The sequence below is a fragment of the Pezoporus occidentalis genome, unplaced genomic scaffold, assembly GCF_034315485.1.
Source record: "Pezoporus occidentalis ecotype Australia unplaced genomic scaffold, CSIRO_AGI_Poc_V1 ctg38, whole genome shotgun sequence".
Classification (NCBI taxonomy): domain Eukaryota; kingdom Metazoa; phylum Chordata; class Aves; order Psittaciformes; family Psittacidae; genus Pezoporus; species Pezoporus occidentalis.
The window spans coordinates 1,298,251-1,319,121 of record NW_026915702.1 but is presented as its reverse complement, the minus strand read 5'-3'; the positions used below and the strand labels follow the sequence as shown (position 1 = coordinate 1,319,121).

Sequence of the window (20,871 nt, the reverse complement as noted above, 5' to 3'; positions counted from 1 at the left end):
GGGCTGCGAATACGGCTTTTTTTTTTTTTTCTAATATTCCCCTGACTTGTTTTTCCTCAGGCCGTTAGACATGCGGTAAACGCGCCCCGACCCGTGATGAAGCGCGGCCGCACCGCTCCTCTCCCCTTAGCGCCTCGTGGGGAGGAGTGGGTCACCTCTCCCACCTACCTCCCCCACAGCGAGGACAGGCAGGCGCTGTGCGCTTTGTGGTGCTGCCGCCGCCGCCAAGGCCCCAGCGCCGTGCGCTTCGTAGCGCCGCGGCAGGGCGGAAGCGCCGGGCTGGGCGGGCGGCGGGCCCTTCCGGCGGGCTTGCGGGCTGGCTGAGCCGTGCCCCGCCGCTGCCTCCGCCTCCCCCCTCGCCGCTCGCTGCCGCTCGGCGCCTCCATCCTGGTACTTGGAGTCTCCATCCTGGTTTCTCAAGTGCCCGGACCCAAAACAGGAAGTAAGTGCGCGGGAGCCTGCGGGATGACACGGCCGGGAGCGGCCGGCCAGCGGCGGAGCGCGGCGGGATGAGGGGACCGGGAAAAGGGGGCGGCGGCGGCCATGTCCGGCCCCGCGCTTCAGCCGCGGTCGGGCTGGGCCGAGCCGGGCCGGGCCGGGCCGGGCCGTGCTAACAGCATTTCTGGTGGCGGTCTCAGCCAGCGCCGCTGCCCGCCGAGAGAACGGGAAAATGGCGTCGGCGGCGCCAGTCCGGGACCAAATGGCGGCGCTGGCGGCCGGGGGACAGCGGGGGGCTGAGGCGGGCCCTGAGGTGCGGAGCCGCCGCCCCGCCCTGGGGGCAGTGCCCTGGCCTGGGGCAGGGCAGGCCGCACGGCTGCGACCCGCCGGCGTCTCCGCTGGGCCGCGGGCCGTTGTTCCCCGCCCTCCCGGGGCGCTGCCAGGCATCGGGAACGCTGCGCAGGAGGAAAAGTGGAAGGGGGCGGATGGACGGCAGAATAGAGGAAAACCGAGACATTACCAAACCTTGGCTCCCTGGGGAGGGCGGCGGGGTTTTGGTTGTTACTTTTGCTATTTCTGCTTTAAACTCCTTTGCCTTCATTGCTGTGATAAAAGGCCACCTGCACGGACGTGTTTTAAATCTCCCGATTTCCCCTGGCTGGCTTTGTGGTTGGGGTATCCGAAGCTTGTGGCTCTTTTTATCTGTTCTGTTTCATAATCTTTCCTTTCCTGTGAGAGCTGTGATGGGAGGTTGCTTGGGGCGTTATTTTTAAGCCGAGTCTGAAGTGTGTAACTCTGCCAAGATTAGGGGTTTCATTTAGAAGCACTACCAGGCTTTTTTTGCTCTAGAGTTACACTCTGTTTTGCCGAAATAAAGGATTCAGGTTAGACAAGCCTTTTTTTTCCTCCTTTTTTTTTCCTCCTTTTTTTTTGCTCTTTTCTGAGGTCTCTCTATTCTTGGTTGGGCACAGTGCAGTGTATTACACTTCTACCGGTTACCTCTTCAGCTGACAGGTAGTATTTGTATTTATTTATTCACAGTCACCATTGATCAGCCCCACCTGGCGTTGTAACTAAAGTGTTGGAAGTAATCTAGAAAACGCTTTGCTTTTGCCAGCATTGCTCTGGCCAGAGATGTACGTTGGCTTCTTGACAGCATAGTTGAAATCCCTTTGCAAAGGCAGGAGGTGTAGGCTTTGAAGTGGGATTCAGATTCTCATTTCCACCAAGCCACATGAATATAATAATGACAATTTCATGCTTGTTTTACTGACACTTATTGAAACTTTCTAGGTGATGCTTTGTCACTTACCAGAAAGGCTGAGCATTAAAACTCCTTAATTAGAATGCCTAAAAAATACTGGGTTTTGTCTGAACCACTCAAAATTCTAAAAGCTGGTTTATAGGAGACAAAGACCTCCATGTCTGTATTTTACATACTCTAATAGTACATAAGTTAGGAGCATAAATTGTGTGCTCATCTGTCCATCAGAAAGCAACAGAGTTTTGGCTTTGCTTATCAATCTTAGGATAACAATCAACTTTTAATGTTTTATTGCATGCTGAATTTCTGCCTGTTTATATAAAGGTGAAGAAGTTGAATGCTTAGAATGAAACTCGATCTACAGGAATGAGAAAGAATATTAGTTGTATTACACTTATCAAGATATTTATCCATAGTCATAACTTGGTGCCTGAGAGTCATTTTCTGTAACTGAAAACTTGCAACTTTCTGTGTTTTGAAAGAGCTACAACTTTGGGGTTTTGTCTTTCTTTTTTCTTTCCCTGTGTGAGATTTGAAGCATGCTGAGTGCTTTTTATGAAAATATCAATGGATAGGCTGGAACTTCTGCCAAAATTTGACCTGTGCAAATGAAAACAGTTTGTCCCATTGCCTCTCATATATTCCGTTTCTGTGATGGAATAAATAAACTGACATAACTGATGAGTAGAATGTAACTGTTCCTGAAGAGCTGTAATCTCATGCTAATACAGTTTAATAAATCTGTTTATGTCTCCCAACTCGGGTCTTGCATCCTTATGTTTGATCCCTGATCTCTTTGGTCCTTCTTATGTGTCTTACTGCAGCTGTTAAAGATCATTTCTGTCTGGTGGAATTTTAAATCTGAGCAGTGTGGAGAAAAGGGCTTTTGTTGAATAACAGGACAAGACAATTGGCCCTGGTTGAATAGTAAAACTGATTATGTATTGGAAGTATTGACTTGATATGGAATAAACATTCAGGTTTCCTTAAATATGAGGTCCTGTAATTACATTGTTTCCTCTGTTACTCTTGAATGAACACCTTGAAATCCCAGTGCATTCCATGTGATTGTTCCAATTAAATACCTCAAGAGCTGGAAACCTCCCTTAATACATTTCAACTTCTGCTTTTTGTAGGATTTAGTGGAATAAACTTTTACGTTTTGCCCAGTGCAGAGAACAGATCCTTGAGTATAGCTTCATGTAAGATTTACAAGAGTCCATTGAAGATTAGGCATAACATTCAGTTAATGAGCCATAGTGACAGAATTCTGTCTGCAAGGGTAAAAACACTATTTCTTAGAAGTGTTTAATTTTTAGAGCACACAGAATGATCAAACCCATCTGCCTAATGAAGGTGATTTAGAGTACAGGAATTTTGCATTAAAATGTTTTGTAACTTGGTATAAAATCAGCTTTGTGGGCTTTTTCCTGCCCAAGTCTGCTGCATGCTTCCCAAATAAGTAAGAGCTGCTGTGTTACATGGTTTTAGTGGAAAATTTGTATTGGAATTCTGTATTAAATGATTCTTATAGGTATCCTTTCTGTTTGGATGTGTGTTGAAACCCGTTTAAAATTGCAGTGCAACTCTTAAAAACGTTAGGTTTGGTAAATAGACCCCCAAAAAATCTAACAAGGCAAAAAATGCTTATTCGATTTCTGAGGTGCTATCTTAAAAATTTAAGGTGATGATATCTTCACTGCATTTCATAATACACATCCATATTGGTAGTATATGTACATCCAACGGTGTTCCCTTCCCACCTTCCTTCGGAACATAAAATATTAGTGGTAGATCAGTATCTCTGTGAAGAATGTATTTGGATCAAGGATTAAAGATCTTGGGTCCCACATTTAAAATGAAAACAAGCTTTTTGTTTCAAATAGAGAGCAATGCATTTTCAAAAGCCAGCTTGGTGAAGTTATCTGGAGATTTCCTATTCACAAAGAAAAACCACTGCAGTTGCTCCAGTTTCTTACCTTTCAGTTACTAATTCATGTCTTCAAGAGTTAGCTGTCCTGGTGTAAATGTATCTTGAAAGAGCACATTTGTTCATTTCCTTTGGGTTTCTTCTATTTGTGTAGTCTAATGAATAAAAATTAATGGTGAAAATACTCATTTGACTTTGACTTGACTCCTTGTGTTCTTTGCAGTTTTCAGTTGAGGTCCAAGTCCATATCCAATAATGGATGCTGGAGAATTTTCCACTCAAATCAAGGGTTTGGCTAAGGATTGGCCTGAGTTTTTATCAAGGCTTGGTTATGATTATTAAGTATAATATTGCCTATATTATTATTACCTTTACTCAGAAAACTTGAGATGTGCTAAATCTCAACTATCTAACACAGAATATTGTGATTTTCAGGAGAGCCTGCACTTACTGTTGGGATATATTGTTCTTAGGAGATTAGCAGAAAGTTCTAAAACCCTATTCAGTCCAGGAATTACATCAAGGAATGCTTCTGAGGAGGTCACAGTTCTTTGAACAACGTGCTGTCCACAGTTTCTGTGCTGTATAAGGAGTACCTGGGAGCTCAAGATGATGGGTGTAGGCATCTAACTCGATCAGGAGTGTCAGTGCTGCTGTTAGATGTGGTGTCTCAGCCTATTGTCTGTTTCCTTCTGTTAACAGCTCTGATTGTATGGAAGTGTCAGCACTAGCTGCTGATTGTGGTGTATCTTCTTCCCCACCTGTGATGGAAATGCCAGGTCCCCTTTGATGCTGTGTCCTTTTCTAACATGGCAAATCAGCAAGGGAGAGAATGCAGACAGACAACCCTAATTACTCTCTAATTGTGATTTGGGAGCTTAATCCTATAAACATATTCTTTGATTCTCAGCAAGTCTTGAGTAATTGGTGGAAGAATGACCCAGCTCTGCTATCTCTGTATTCAGTTTTCAGCATTCTTTTAATAAAAAGAAGGAATGATCTTCTGTATCTTCTGCTCTGGATAGTGCTGTACTTTCCATTGCTTCTAGATCAGTTTTAGGTGAAGTACATGTTTGACATAACATGTTTTATAAAAGTAAATCTCATGTCTTTCAAGCTTTTATATTGGCAAAAAGTAAAATATGTGCTTTCAGCTTATTTCAGAAAAAAGTGCAGGCTTTCCAGAAAAATAGAGTTACCACACTCTGTTAATTTAAAACTAAAGAAGAATCCTCCATGCCATTTCAGGAACTTTGGGATTTTTTACTAAAGCATTGCCTGTAGCACAAGTTACTCCGAAAGTACATTACAAACATGTAAAAAACAGTCTATTTCTTTTGGCCCTCCAGAATGATCCGATTTGTTCTCTTCCAAAAAAAGCTAAATGAATAACTCGAAACTGAGTTGAAATAGTTATAGTCTGCTAATTTATCTGTAACACTTTGGATTTCTGTCTTCAGATTTTATAGTTAAGGATGGCTTTCTTGGTTCTCAGAGGCAGTACTATAGCCATGCAGCAAACATCAGTTCTAGTAAAGGGTAGAACAGGGGCTGTACAACTCAGAAGCAGATGAATCCTGAAGAAGTTACTGCCTCCTACACTTCTGTGTGGCAAAGGAGCTGTTGCTGATGGTAGATGTGAAAGTAAGTTTGTAAAATGTCAATGGTATCTGAATTTTTTTATGTGTTCAGAAGGGTAACATCACTTCATTCTAGGAATCAGTCACTACATGTGCTTAAAGATGTGCCAAACCTTCACCAAGCTTGAGAGGCGATAAGTAATTTTATTGAAAGATTGGCAGTAGTTTTATCCTTCCAAGAAAACACTCCTCTTGGGAATTGTCAGTACCAAAGAACACATTTTCTGATTAAAAGTTAAATAATTTCCTGCTCAAGCAGTATTATTAACACAAGGGATTTAAAATCCAGGTTGTAAACCCCATTTATGGATGGATATATGGGTGTCCCTGCCTTTTACATGGAAGCTTTGTAATGTAATTACGATTTGTTTTAGCTATAGTCAATGGTTTTTGAACAGCATAAGTTAAAAATGTTGATAACACTATTTTGGCTTCATAATAAAAGTTAAAAGACTTTTTTTTCAGTTGTTAACATATTAAAGAAAACATATTAAAGAGACTTGGCACTTCAAGGGAAAATGAGTATTTTCTGTTTGGAAGTCTCTGCCCAGGACAGTCCCTGAACCCAGGTGCTCAAAGCTGGCGAAATCATTGCAAAGCTTCTGGATATTTTAGATGTGATTTCATTTGCTTCTTCAGCAGAAAATGTCAATTTCTGTATTTGGTGGATTAGAACTTCCTTGTGGGGTTTTCTTTAGTTTTATCTCAAGTTAGTGCTTCATTTACGCTGAAGTTCTTACAGGCTTTGCGTTTCTTCATCTTGCTTTTAAGTGGAAATGAGATTATCAGAAGCACTTTGTATTGCCCCTGTTTACTGACTTCAGTGTATGCTGCTTATCCTGGATAACTTATTTTCTGAGGTATTTTTTACACTGGTGATTGCTTGCACTCAGTTTTTTCTGTTGCTCGTGTTGTTTCAATGCTAAAGAAAAAATACTAGCTCCACATTTGGCTATATGCATGGAAGAAATTTAGCAATCTATGAATAGTGCAGCTATGAGTAGTATGACACTACAAAATATTTCTCAGGTTATATAATAGTAAAATGAGCTGTGGAACAAATATTAGTGAGACAAAAAGAATCAGATGTGGAGAATTTAGAAATGCTGGAAAAGCAATAGCCTATGTTTGCGTTAAAACAAATAGATTGCAAATAGTCCTGAATAGGGAATTTAGGTATAATTTTTAGTGGAAAAGTAGCTCTGAGGCTGTCTGATGTTACCCTTTGCAGTGTGTAAGTATGTAGGAAAGGTAAAGGCACGTGAACGTCTTAAACCATGGAGTTTCTCATGTGAAAGGACAGACTTTTATCACTCTGTGCGTCCTGCTGCTGGTTGAGGTAAAGGAAGCAGTGTTATGGTCAAAGGGGGAGGCTGACTGCAGAAAAATAATGTGTGTGTTGCTCTTTCAGGTTTGAGTATGAGCACAGTTGAAGAAGAGTCTGACACAGTGACAGTAGAAACCGTGAACTCTGTGACTTTGACTCAGGACACTGAAGGGAACCTTATACTTCATTGCCCTCAAAATGGTATAGAATTGTATTGCATAATGTTTTTCCTTCTTTTTCCATTGATCCAACCATCATATTTAGCTGTCTCCAAATTCTGTGAGCTACTTGGATTTAGATTATTCTGCTGCAGTTAGTTCTCATTTGTTTTAAAAAGGATAAAGTATCAAAATAGGTGTAAATCACAGAATTATGTATGTGTGTGCCCAACAAGGATGTATCTGTTCTGGCTTACCTCAGTGGAAGTGGGTTCTTACAACCAAGCATGTACCCAGATTTCTGTAGATGTCAGGTACTGGTTTGTGTGTGGTGGACTATGGACAGAATTTACAAAGAGAACCTCACAAAAAATGCATGTTGAAGAAAGCATGTGAACTGTTGTTTCCTGTAAACTTACACTAAGTTTCTGGGCAGTAGTAAAACACCAAACCAACCTATTGCATTTGCTTCTACCTTTTGGTTTGGTCCACTTTGTTAGTAGAACTCTTTCCAAAGCTACACTTCATTAACAGAAAGTAACCCATGTGTGTTTTTGTTGTTACAAGCTGATGAAGTAGACTCTGAAGACAGCACTGAACCTCCGCACAAAAGGCTTTGCTTATCAGAGGATGATCAAAGCCTTGATGATTCCACCCCATGCATTTCTGTTGTTGCAGTTCCAAGTAAGTCTTTTATGTACTCCTGTAGCATGTGTTTCTGTTGGTGAAGGTTAAAAGTGGCCTCTTCGGATCACAATAGAATATTTTGCATATTTTATTTTGAATTTTTTTTCATATACTTAGGTATTGTCTCTATATGTCAGAGCCTTGGATGATTATGCAGCAATCATTATCTGTACAGTACTGGTAAACTAAGCCTGCCTTACAGAGAGAGGCCTGCAGGCACAGTGCATTGAATGAGTTGAAGTGAATGAACAGCAAACTAGATGCTCTCCTGCAAAAGGGATCAGTTTTGTTTTAATGATCAAACAGTACAGTTAGTATTTCCATGTTTTGTAATATGAAGTTATATGGTAGAGATTGTTGTACAAAAGCTAAGCTGTGTATTGATTAAATATTAGATAGTTCAGTATAATCTGCCAAGGAAGGCAAAACCATATCTGGCAAGTTAAAATACCAATTTACAATACCTAGAGTGGCTGTTTATTTGGTGGACCTTAGTAGAAACTCCTTAAAAGTAAAGGCATTATCACGTTGTGGAAGGAAAATTGGGGAAAAAGAATGCAGCTGAAAGATTTGAACATTGCCCTTTAGTAATTGGGTAACACTAAAGATAGGGCTGAAAAGGAAGCATTAATTCTGTTCCAAATGTTTGAATCAAATCAAACACCTTTGATTTACATGTTTCACAGTAAGTCTTAATTGTAGTGTAAAACTGAAGGTTTCAAAACCCTTATTTAAATTTATTAAGAGGAACAGCTGATAATAATTTTGATAATTTTACTGTGTTATTAAATAAATACTGAATAAAGCCTCTCTCATTCAGTGCAAAAGTAGCAATTTATAAAAGTCATTCAACTGACTTACCAATTTTGAAGTTTCAGAAAATGATCAGAGCTTCGAGGTGACCATGACTGCTACCACTGAGGTAGCTGAAGATGACATTAATGAAGGAACTGTTACTCAGATTCAGGTACAGTAAAACTTCAGAATCGACCTATTTGATGTACAGCTTAATTTTAAATTGAAACAAAAGGGAAACAAATAACAGAGAGGGCTTATTAAATTAATAACATTTAGCATGAAACTAATGTATTTGAGCATGCATCTTGTTGTAAAACGCTGTTCCATGGGAATGTGATTGAAGAAGATTATTTGCAATGTGCCTTACTGCCCAAAGAGCAGTACAGTAAACAGTAATAGGTGTAACCCTCCACTGATAATTTTATGCTCTATGATCTGCATGGAAGACAAGTTTATATGTTATTTCTGTCATTATGCCTTATAACAGGCCTAAATATGCTTTGTCTTGTCAGCGACACAAAGAGTTCTGACTGTGAATGTACCATGTCTGAAGGTTCTAGATTGGAGATGCTGGACATAGTCCTCTTTCCACTAAAGCCAGTGATACTCATCCTATTCACTGTACACTAAACAGGGTGAATAATGTCACCAAATTAATTCTCACAATATCTGTATGTTAAAATGCTAAATCTCGCTCTGGTGTTTGAGCGGTGAATGTATTTCTCATGCCATATCTAAAAAGTGGTGCTTTCTGAGCAGTCAGCACGCCAATGAGGTGTGCTGGTTTCATTTGCCTTTGAGTTATGCCACCATTCTAAATGACGGGTGATAGAACTGGAGATCTTAGTGGATGATTTCATGTTGGTCTTTTCAAGATTCTTCAGAATGAACAGCTGGATGAAATCTCCCCAATGGGCAATGAAGAAGTGTCAGCTGTTAGTCAAGCCTGGTTCACAACCAAAGAGGATAAGGATTCTCTAACAAATAAAGGTAGGTCGAATGCAGTTCTCCCACACTGTGAAAAGGTAACTTACTCCAAATATCACGTAACATTTTCAGGTTATATAACATAATCTCTGGTATGGCTATTTTTGTGGAGGTATTTGAGTAGACTGATTCTTAAAATTGCTTTTACACTTGTATGTAAGAAGGAAGTTGGAACACTTGGAGATAAAGTGGGGTCATACTTGCAGGGGTGACAGGGATTCTAGTGGCCATGGTTGAGAACTTCTGTAGATGGAAGAAGAGAAGACTCAGGGGAAACCTTCTAACAATCTTCTAATCCCTAAAGGGGGCCTGCAAGAAATCTGAAGAGGAACTTTTTGTAAGAGCATGTAGTGATAGGACAAGGGGGAATGGCTTTAAACTGACAGAGGGGAGATTGAGATGATCTCTTAGGCAAAAGTTCTTCCCTGTGAGGGTGCTGAGGCACTGGCACAGGATGCCCAGAGAAGCTGTGACTGCCCCATCCGTGGCAGTGTTCAAGGCCCGGTTGGACACAGGGGCTTGGAGCAGCCTGCTCTAGTGGAAGGTGTCACTGCCTGTGGCAGGGGGCTGGAACTGAATGAGCTTTAAGGTCCTTTCCAACCCAGAGCAGGCTGTGATTCATTCTATAACGTGTTGGTGCAGTTGGCGAAGACAGTTGTGCTTGCTCCATTGGCACTTCTGCCTGGTTAGGAGGTAGGAAACTGTAGTCAGAAAAGTGGGTTACACCAGGAAAAGAATCTGTGCTCAGGTGAATACATCTTCACTCAAGGAGGGTTTATTATTTGGGCTGTGTGTTGTAGTTCATGTGAGAAACAGTTTCTGGCACGGAGTTGCTTCAGAAATAGAGGGATCATGCAGACCAAGGTCTACTGAAATAATCTCTGCTACTCCTAAAACTGCCAACCCATTGGCATTCCTCCCTTTTAAAAACATATCTCTGCAATTATCTGACAGTTGCTGAACTTCAGAGCTTTTTTTTCTTTCCCCCAGGGGAAGTACCTTTCTAAACTTAAAGAAACAACTTAGTGTCAAATGAAGACATGTTGCCTCTCCAGATTCCTCAGTCTTTACTATGTTTCTTAACCTGACTTTTCCTCTTTCGGGCGGGGGGAATCTAAACCTTTTCAGTCAGTCCAAAGCAACTCCCTTGTTTACTAAAAGAATTTAGGAGAAAAAGTAATGGTTTTCTCTCACAGAAGCAAATGATCTTCTACCCAGCAAATTCAGCTCCAGAGGGCTGATTGTACTGCGGAGTAAATGAAAAAATGAGTGTGAGGCACAGGGAACCTGGGTGTTGGATATAGAAAAATCAGAGAAAGGGAGCCAAGTGATTCTTGTCACTGACCACTCCCTTATCCCAAGTGTGCACCAACAGTTGCTTATAACAGCTAACAAATAATTGCTCCCTCTTTTCTCTATCCTCATTTATTACATTTATAGAGCTTCAGAGGTATTCAGTGTTCAGTCCAATGACTGGGGCAGAGATGAGATAGCAAAGAGATCGCTTTGCATTACAGCACTGATGCAGCTTGGTGGAAGTAGTGGAAAATCATCATGCTACAGTTCCTGTGCTCTAGGGTGACAAGCAGCACAGGGCTTATGATCTTTTCAGTAGTGGATGGTAAAGAACTTTGGGAGCAGCACATTCTCAGCTGTGACTGGAGGAGGATGTTCTAATGATTTGTCAGAGAAATGAGTAAGTGTTTTCATTTGACATGATGGCCTCAGGTTTGATAGGTCTTGTTAAATATATTAGAGACTGCATTTTTAACTGTTTCACAGGCATATAACATGCCATATATCACAGGTGGCATTTACAGTTATGAATTAACAAGGGCACTAAATATGGTGATTCTAATTAAGAGATTAATAATTTAAGGAAGACATCGCCAATAAAATACAACAAGAAAAATATCTGAGAGTCCATACTAGCTGAACTGTTCTTGGGGTCTCCATGTTTTGTCACAGCTGTGGAGGAATCCCAGTATGTGTCCTCCTTTACAATAGCTGGGAGTTTGACATGTGTTGCCTGAGCTCATCATTTTATAGCAGTCTCCACCTGATAATGTTTTCTTTCAAGACCTGTGGCCAGGTTATAATAATCTCTGCATTGCATATGCAAACACATGAAGTGCAAAATATATACCCTTTCCTAAGATAGCTGGGTATTACAGGTTATTCCCTGGAAAGATTACCCGTGTCCCTTTAGGTCAGTTCAGGTGCTTGGATGGATGTGTGAATTGGCAACAGCAGTAGATTATTGTTCTGTCCCTGTATCTTTGGAAGAAGAGATCGAAGCCATCAGGCACACAGGAAAGAGTTTTCTCTCATCACTTCCAACAAAATTAGTAAGAATGCCTGGACTTTCCATTATAATTGCATTTGAGTAAACAGGCTCTTGGTGTGTTCTGCCTCTCAGCTCTGGTAATTAGCAGGCTGAGAAGGAAGTACCCTGATTTTTCTGAGCAGTGATAGGCGGGTAGCCAGTACACACCAGTATGTAAACTGGGTCACCACCATTATCTTAATTATAAGTGACCATTAATATCAAGTACGGTATGAGGAGAAAAAAGAGATTTAAAAAGTATAAAGGAAAAAAGTATAAATTTAGGGTAGAAATGTTTTAATGTTTTATTGATAGACCTCGGGTTTCAAAATTTCTCTCTGAATAATAAAGTCCATCGGGTTTGCTTTGAAAGCTTAACTGGCATTGTAGTTACTAAGGGCATAGGCAGAGATAAAACAGTTACCATGATTCTTTGTCTTAACTGTAACCACTGGTGTTATTCCCAGTACAAAATAAAAAATGAGACAGATAGGGACCATCTTGTCAGAATAAACTAGGTAGAGCATTTATCTCCATGTAAAGCACTCACAGTAGGTAGCGCTACACACAGATGTTGAGAAGTGGTAAGGCGTATAAGAACACCATGTTGTTGCTAAGTCCTCAAGTAACATTAAGAGTGACAAATTTAAATGCCAGCTTCTGGAATCATTTGAGTGCATGGAAAGTACAGGTGTCAGTTTAAAGACAGAAGTTTGCTACTTGTGGCTGGAGAGAGAGACTGAAAATGTGACTTCACAGCACAGAGGAATTGATGTTCTGGCTTTCTAAAAATGCATGTGTTTGAAGAGGGGTTTGACTCGCATTTAAACTTAGTTGACAGTTACTAGGGATTGTTTGTCAGTTCTGAAATAATGTCTGTTTGACATTCTAGTTAGTTTAAGTAGCTAAAATTACTCTTTTCTTTGTTAATTGCAGTAATGAGGGTCGTGTTCTGATCCTTCTGTTCTTGCTGTTTTGCTGACTTTGACTTCAGTAATTAGTTGTTCATTTCTATTTTCAGGCCATAAGTGGAAGCAAGGGATGTGGTCCAAAGAAGAAATAGATATTTTGATGAGTAACATTGAGCGTTATTTAAAGGTATGTGTTAGAGTATGTTATCGGCTGGTTGGCATGGTGATGCAGCTCCTGCTAGAAACCAGCTTTCTTTAGGACTTCCCAGAATATGCAATAAGTAATGCTGAGCCGTTTGTAGTAGAAATGGTCGTTACCCGTTTGAAATACGTAAGAAAATTGTATCCATACACAGGATTTAAGACTAGTGAGTGTAACATTGCTTTTAATTTGTGTACTGAATATAATCCATTTTAGAATTCCCTGTCAGGATGCTCAAGTGCCTTAATCCCTCTCTCTGAATATACATGATTCATGAAACCTTTGGTGAAAACAGATAAAATACTGTGCTAGGGGTAGAGATAATTTTCCTTACAAAGCATTAAATACAACTTGCAGACTTCTTTGATGCCATATCTGTATTTGTTTACTACACTAATAGAATGTCAGGATCTGCTTTCTTCCCCTTAATATATCGGTGTCAGAGTTCAGTGTAAAAATAGGCCTGCAGTTAGCATGCTGACAGTGATAATTACCCGTAGGTCATATTTGTGTTAGGCTTACAGCTGAGAATAGTTGAGCCGAGTCCTTAAAGCTGAATATATATAGGCTGGATATTACTGGTTCACCATCATTCATTTGTGGGTCAGAAAAAGCCCTGTATTTAGTCTTTACTGGTATAAAAACCTCAGTATTAGCTGTAGAATGTGTGTCTGCCTGCATGTGTATTAGAATTTCTGCCGCAAATAGTACTTTAATATATTTTAAAAATAGTATTTTAATGTAATTCTGTATTATATTAATATGTTTATATATTATATTTAAAATATTATTAATAAGTAATACTATTTTTTAAATCTAGGGACTTTTTTAAGCTAGCCAAATAACTTTTTAGAGTTACCTATTGCTTATTGTGTTCATTATTTTCCCATTTACCTGCTTTCTTGCATTGCTTCAAATAAATGAAATACAGTGATTTTTAGTTGAAGATGAAATTAAACCAAAGCTCTCCTTTTATACTTCCCTCCTCTATACTTATCAAGCTTACTTTGAGTTTCCGTCAGAACAAGAAAAACAGTTAAAAAACAATTTATTTCAGATAAGAAATAAATTATGTAATAAACTGATATAGCATAATTTGACAACCTTCCCTTTTATGACCCCAGGCTAATTCCACCACAGTTTATTTTCCATGATGTTCTAAATGATAATTGATAATTCAGTTTTTGACCTGAATTACTTGACCAGTTTTTAAATCCACAGTTTAAATGTGGATTAAAGTCAGAGCTTCTCTGTCTGCCTGAACTCCATTGTGATGAGTAAAACCCCAAACCTTGTATTCAGGGGTTTGTACTTGAGATAGCTAATTCATACTCAGTTTAGCTTTTGGACTGTAGTATTTGTGATACAGAGAAAGTTGCATCATTTGATATACACGTATACGTGTTCTGCTTCTTGATTTCTAGGAAACTTTATCTAAGGTGTTTTGTTTGTGATTTCTGTTTGTTTTTTTTAATGCTTTCTTCTAGGCTCGTGGAATAAAAGATGCCACCGAAATTATATTTGAAATGTCAAAAGATGAAAGAAAAGATTTCTACAGGACAATAGCTTGGGGTCTGAATCGGCCTCTCTTTGCTGTCTATAGAAGAGTTCTTCGCATGTATGATGACAGAAATCATGTTGGAAAGTATGAAAACCTCTAATGCTGCATGGTTTTATTGGTATGAGGAGGGTCACATATTTAATGTTTGACATGTTATATTTGAGCACACAAGATTGTAGGCAAACAGACCTAACTCTTCTTAATCATAAGTCACCTCTGCTGAATTCTGGTAGATCAACCTTGACAATAATTGTGTTAAATTGATGGCATTCGCAAATTAAAAGATGTAGAGAGGATTCTGATAAGATTAGAAGACTTTCACACAAGCATGGATCTGCTGAGGTGTTTCTTTCTAGAACTGCGATCTTGAGGTAGTTGATCTTCGTCCGGGTGCTCTTAGTTTGCCACCTGTGAAGCAGTGCACATAAGTGGTTGTGGAGCCATTCAGAAGTACTGAAAAGGATGTTAGATTTTAGTTTTAAAGGTAGTTGAAAATGAAAAATACCACCTCAGTTCTTAATGGACAGCTTTAGGGTGATTGTGAACTGAGAACGGTGGGGGAAAAAACAGCTGTTTACTTGAGACACTAATATGCAGAATTCTGATTTTGTTCTTAGTAGTAAGATCACCAAGAATGAGGAATTTTGCTGACAAATAAGGAATGTCTGAGCAGATCACCTTAGAAATGCACCAATGTGGAAAATGGCATTTATTCTTCATGTTCTTTCAGTCAGATTGTTCCTTATAGCTGAAATTCCTTAATCTCTTGCAACTAAATGTGTGATTAGTAAAACAAAAATATTTCTGCTGTATGCTTTATGTTTAAAATCATGTCTTTTTATTTGCCTGTTGTTTAGGTATACTCCTGAGGAAATAGAAAAGCTTAAAGAGTAAGTTTTTTTTATTATCAAGGTCAGGCTACCTTGTTTGTATACCTTGTTTGTATTTAGTAGCTTGAGCAGTTTCTACAGGTTTTGTTACATGAAATCACTGAAAAGTGGTTAATTTACAAGTAAATGTGACTGTTCCAACTCTATCAGAAAATAGCAGCCACTGAATTAATCAGAGGAGAAATGAAAATGCAAAGGTTATTTTTAAAGAAAGTGGCAGGTCAAGGGTAAGATTTGCCCTATGAAGTATTAGAGATACATAAATTGTCATTAAGGCTCTTTGATTTTGGCTGTGAACCTGATAAATCAAGGAGGGGCTGCAGATTTCATCTGCTCTTACAGCTTTCTAGGGTTGAGCAGTTTGAAGAAACCAGGTTGGACTGAAATGAGGAAGGGAATGTATTTCATTTCATTGCTGGATATGTTTGGATCAATGTAGTTTGTTTGTCATTTGCAAGCTGCCAGCAGTTCCAGATGTGTCAGAAGTAGTCATGGCTCATCATGTTAAGCAGCCTGTTGTCATCTGCGGGAGGGAAATAACAGTTAAAATGATGAACATGATTATGCAGTGGTTTACTTCATTTAAACTGTAGGATGCCTGGATTTTCATCAGGCATTATTTAGGATTCTCAAGTGATCTCTGTTCCACCTGAAAATCCTTGAGGAACATGTGTAGAATGGATGTTGGCTGTTTATCTAAGCATTCATACTGTAATTAAACCTCAGAACATTCCTGCAAGACAGATATTAAGCATTTTATGAGTATCATGTGGCTTAGCTGGCCCAAAAGGCTTCTAGAAAGACATAAAAATTAGCAGTGATGATAGAAAACATTAATACTGGCATTGAATTATATCAGAGTGACTCCCCATTCTGTCTTTAAGCCTGTAAACTGCACATTTATTTGGTTTTTAATGAGCATGTGTCTGTTTAGGCTAAGAGTAAAGCATGGAAACGATTGGGCCACAATAGGAGCTGCACTGGGGAGAAGTGCTTCATCTGTAAAAGATCGATGTAGATTGATGAAGGATACGTGCAACACAGGTGAGGTAAATGCTGGTGTCAATAATGGACACTCCAGTTAAAACTTGTCACCTTTGTCAGTGTTGTCACTCTGAACTGAGGAACTTAGAGTGTGAAATCTAGGGACATGTTTAGTACATATTTGCTATAGGTTTCTCCAGTTTCACTTCTTAAAGATCAGAACACTCAGTTTATTTTTGCAATCCATTATCCATCATACCTTTATGCCACCAGAGCATATTTTATTGAGGTAGATTAGAAAGTACTTTCCCTTGTGTTTGATGATTATAAACATCCACTGTATATTTGGTGTCAATTAAGAGACAGATTCACTTTAGGAGTAAAGTGCTGTTTATTTTGTAGTGTATATATCCAAATGGAAGGAAATTTTAGTCAGATCTCATGTAATTACTGGATGGTAAATCGTTGCATGGTTAATTTACTTAACTAATACACAGTTCACATAGCTTGGACCAGTTTGCTTGGATCAGTATCTTGGTAAGTTGTTTGTGGTTTCTTTCATCTGGGAGAGGAAGGGAAAGGAACTTGGCAGCAAAACAATGAAACGATGCAATTACGCATTTGCTAACAAAGAATTGATTTATACTGTTGGTTAGTAAGAACAGTTACATTTTCTTCACAAATCAATCTGAAATAAGGTGTTAGGTGCTGAAGATAAAAGTCTGTTGGTATGTTATGGATCAGAACAAGGCAACAAGGCATCTGCTGCTTTTCTCTTTCAGGAAAGTGGACAGAGAAGGAAGAAAAAAGACTAGCAGAAGTAGTGCACGAGCTGACAAGCACAGAACCAGGTGACATTGTCACACAGGGTGTGTCATGGGCTGCTGTGGCAGAACGGGTCGGGACACGCTCTGAAAAGCAGTGCCGCTCTAAATGGCTCAACTATCTCAACTGGAAACAAAGTGGGGGTACTGAGTGGACCAAGGAAGATGAAATAAATCTCATCTTGAGGTTTGTTAATTTAGTTACTTTTAAAGGTTTGTAACACATGACACTAGCAGGATTCCCTTGGGGTCCATTTTGCTGGTTTCTTAGGTACTAAAAGCTCTAGAACCCACCAAAAATCACTGCTGTGTTTACAGTTCCCAGAGATTAATTATCGAACATAATTTTTTTGTTGTTTTTTTAGTGAATGTTAGTGTTTGTGAAAGGTGTCAGATTGAAAACCCTGGAGACTTAAGTCTTCTTTATTCCACAGAAAAGGTACAGCACAGGCAGCAACCGTGCAAGCTTCCCACACATTGCCCCACCAGTGCGCTTTAACTCTTAACTGGAGGGTAGTTCAGTCTACCTGCCCGTTCAGTCCTTGGCCTCTCTGCTAAGATGACCAGCAAGGGTCAAGTGTAATAGTGGTTTCTCTGATGTGGAAATCTTGTCTACAAAGAACTGAACTGAGACTGCAAATTAATTTCATGTAGGCCACCAAATGCTAATTGAATATCAACATGTTTGATTACATTTGAACTGGCAACCTGAAAGCAATTTGGAAATCTTTTGCTCTCTCCAGTCCTCCTACCATTTTGAGTGCCTTTCACTCAGGCTTTTTTAGCCAGTGGATTTTTTATGGGTTGATAGTTTTGGGTGAGAATAAATAAACAAGGCATCCAGGGAATCTAAGCATTATTTACAAAGCAGTTTTCACTGATTTACTGAGGCTGTTTGATGTGAACTCCAGATGAGGAATCTGATTCCACATTTCAGAATGCGCTGCTTAGAATTCTTAGTATTTGTGTACAAATGGTATCTGATTTGGTCTGTCCATGAATCCTTAACTCATCCTGCAGGGCTGGTTTTGGTAGCTTGTTTCTTCTGCCCCCCCCCCCCTTTTGTTTTTTTTAAGTCTGGAAGTTTTGAGTGCTATTGCTTGGTTTGTGAAGAGAACTTTTCCTGACTTGCAAAAAAATCTTTTCCTCTGTCACTGTTCATCTCTTGTTCATATGTTCCACATACAGATGAGGTGGAGGCAGCCCAGAGGTATGTGTAGTATTCAGACAGATTCTGGTAGAATCCAGTGTGTGAATAACATGTGCCAAAATTATGTGAAGACTGTCCCTTACCTAGAGAGTCCGATGGGATTGACTTAGGAGGAACTGTTCTATACTGTAGTTAGCTTCATTTGCTTTGGCAAAGAAGCATCTGAGAGGAGGCAAAAATCTATGTTAAGGATGGATGAGAAAATAAAAGTAAATATCATAACATGAAATTAAGTAAGTGAAAGTTCATAATGAATCTCAGGAAGTGTTTCCTGCCTTGAAGATGTGTTTGGGGAATGGCTTTCCAAAGAGAAAAGATGCAAGTACCACCATTTGGAATGCTTCACAATAATCTGATCAAAGTCCTAATGTCTATGTAAATAGGGAGAATAATCCTGCATGGCAAGGAGATAGGCTGGATCATGTAACAGGTCTAGTCCATCTTCTGTTGTTTATGATTCTGCTTGACCTCTGGCAGCGTGGAGCCTTGGAAGCCTGTGTCGATTCATGAGCTCTGTTGGACTATTCACTAGCATGCCATTTTGCTGCTGTTACGTGTGACGAGACCAGAGATGTGCAACACCCCTTCCAGGCTGGAGGGTAGTTTCTAACAGGTAAATATTTTCTGTATCCTGCCAGGATAGCGGAACTTGAAGTGTCTGATGAAAATGACATCAATTGGGATTTACTAGCTGAAGGATGGAGTAGTGTCCGCTCACCACAGTGGCTTCGGAGTAAATGGTGGACCATTAAAAGACAGATTGCAAACCACAAAGATGTTTCATTCCCTGGTAATGTACTACTTGCACACTTCTCTTCTGAAAGCTCCTTTCACAAATGGCAAAGGAATAAGCCTGCATTTTGTTGTCTACTTACAGCATTGCTGGCCAAAGAGCACATTGCTCCTTTGCTGAAAGTTACGGGCCCCTTGGATCTGCTGATTGGATTGCAGTCATTAAGTGTTTCAGTTGAAACAAGCCAAGCTGATGTAAAATGTACTCTTTAGTTGTACACCAACTTAACCTCACTTGGGTTTAAGTGAAAGCGTGTATGTAAGCAGCTCAGCTGGCAGATCTCAGCTGATGATGAGGATCTTTTTATGGAGGGCAGTGACCTCTTCAGGTGGAAGAGGATATGTATCTGCAGCCTAACAGTATCACCTCAGGTTAGATCTGTTGCCTTTAAAATGTTTAAATGTAGTCTGTGTGAGGTACTGAACCTTTGCTGTAGACAGAAGGTAAATTTACTACCATCTGTGCAGTGAGGAGGAGGGGAGGAATTGAGAATATACACCTCTCATAGCATTTTCTCATTCTTGGTTGGAGAAACTAGTGCTTGGCCAAAGGGTATTTCAGTCTCCATGACCTTGAGTCCTCCTTTATTTTGACTTGGGGAGAGGAAAAAAAAAATCAGTGAGATTAATCATGTTATAATTAAAGGTTTAATTTAATGGATACTTTTGCTGTGGTCATTGCTGTGATTATGTATTGGTTGTGTCTGGAGGCTACAGTCAAGAGGGTGGCCCTGTTACGCTTACTGTACGTTAATAAGCAGTTGTACCAAATAATTAATAACATAATATAAATATGCCACTGAATCAACAGGCTCCACTCTCTTTTCCCAGACAAAATGTCATGCTGTCAAGAGTGGGAGATGTTTAAGCACTTTGCTCTGTTGAATGCTAGGAAAACAGAGGCTTCAGCCTTTGTAACCTTATGTAAGTCAACTGGTCTCTCAGTGGAACTGAAGTGATCACAGGGAAGAAAGGTGGGTGGGTTTACTGTAGCAGTGGGCTACTTCGTGTACTGATGAAGAGATGTAGGTTAACCACTTGCTCCCTCTTATCAGTGACACGTCTTGAGCAAATTCGCTTCCATGTTTTGTAAGATTGGAGGGTTTATTTCTGGTAGCAGCATTACACGACTAGTGACACTTGATTGTAGCTTGGGGATATACCATGCATGCTTTTGGAGAGCTACAAAATTTTAGGAGCTTTTCATTTTTTTCCCAAGCATCCTAAAATGTCTAGGTTCCTTGAGAAAATCAAGTTCACTCCAGTAGTTGATTGTAAATGTGGTTTATGTATGTGGTGCATTTCTAGTTGATATATCTCTGTAAGGTTCCAAATTCATGGCCAGGTTGGACAGAGCCTTGAGTGACATGATCTAGTGTGAGGCTTCCATGCCTATGGCAGGGGTTGGAACTGGATGATCTTAAGGTCCTTTCCAAGCCAAACCATTCCGTGATTCAGAAGGATTTTGGTTACTTGTTTCATTGTAAATCTCACATGCAGCATTTCAAGAGTGCCTCTTCAGTGTGCTTTAGCATGAGTATTCTTTCTCTCAGTGCTGATAAAGGGTCTTAAACAGCTCCATGAGAACCAAAAAAACAACCCTGGGCACCAGCTTTTGGAGAACAAATCTGGAAGTGGATTACCAAACACCAGTCCCAGTTCGGGGGTGCAGCACGTGCAGATTCGGGTGGCTCGCTTAGAGGAGAACACAGGCAATGCACCGAGCCCTATGGCAGCTTTGCAGATTCCAGTCCAGATTACCCATGTCTGTAAGTAGCTGAAACAAATGAGTGTCCTCTAATGAAACCTACAGCTTTCTTATGTTAAGATGGTGAAGGAGGAGTGGGCATGTCTTAAAGAATTCTGTTCATTCTTCTTTGGTGTTGCCATAACTTCACATTAAGGATTTCTGGATTCCATTTGCCTGTTTATAACTTTGTTA

General features: G+C 39.9%; 1 protein-coding gene across 4 annotated transcripts in view; it reads left to right on the top strand.

Moving 5' to 3' along the window:
• The first annotated feature begins 262 nt into the window (after positions 1–262).
• Positions 263–20,871, top strand: part of DMTF1 (cyclin D binding myb like transcription factor 1) — a 30,040-nt gene continuing 9,431 nt past the window's right edge. Inside the window, exons 1-12 of one of the 4 annotated variants that reach the window (XM_062631894.1) lie at positions 263–442; positions 6,684–6,800; positions 7,322–7,441; positions 8,317–8,411; positions 9,118–9,232; positions 12,577–12,653; positions 14,156–14,313; positions 15,087–15,119; positions 16,054–16,163; positions 16,886–17,114; positions 18,776–18,927; positions 20,483–20,698. In XM_062631894.1, the coding sequence (XP_062487878.1) occupies positions 6,692–6,800; positions 7,322–7,441; positions 8,317–8,411; positions 9,118–9,232; positions 12,577–12,653; positions 14,156–14,313; positions 15,087–15,119; positions 16,054–16,163; positions 16,886–17,114; positions 18,776–18,927; positions 20,483–20,698 (1,414 nt within the window). In that variant the 5' untranslated portion in view covers positions 263–442; positions 6,684–6,691. The remainder of the gene's footprint in view (positions 443–6,683; positions 6,801–7,321; positions 7,442–8,316; positions 8,412–9,117; positions 9,233–12,576; positions 12,654–14,155; positions 14,314–15,086; positions 15,120–16,053; positions 16,164–16,885; positions 17,115–18,775; positions 18,928–20,482; positions 20,699–20,871) is intronic. The other 3 variants (XM_062631893.1, XM_062631892.1, XM_062631895.1) reach the window with 3 other exon arrangements.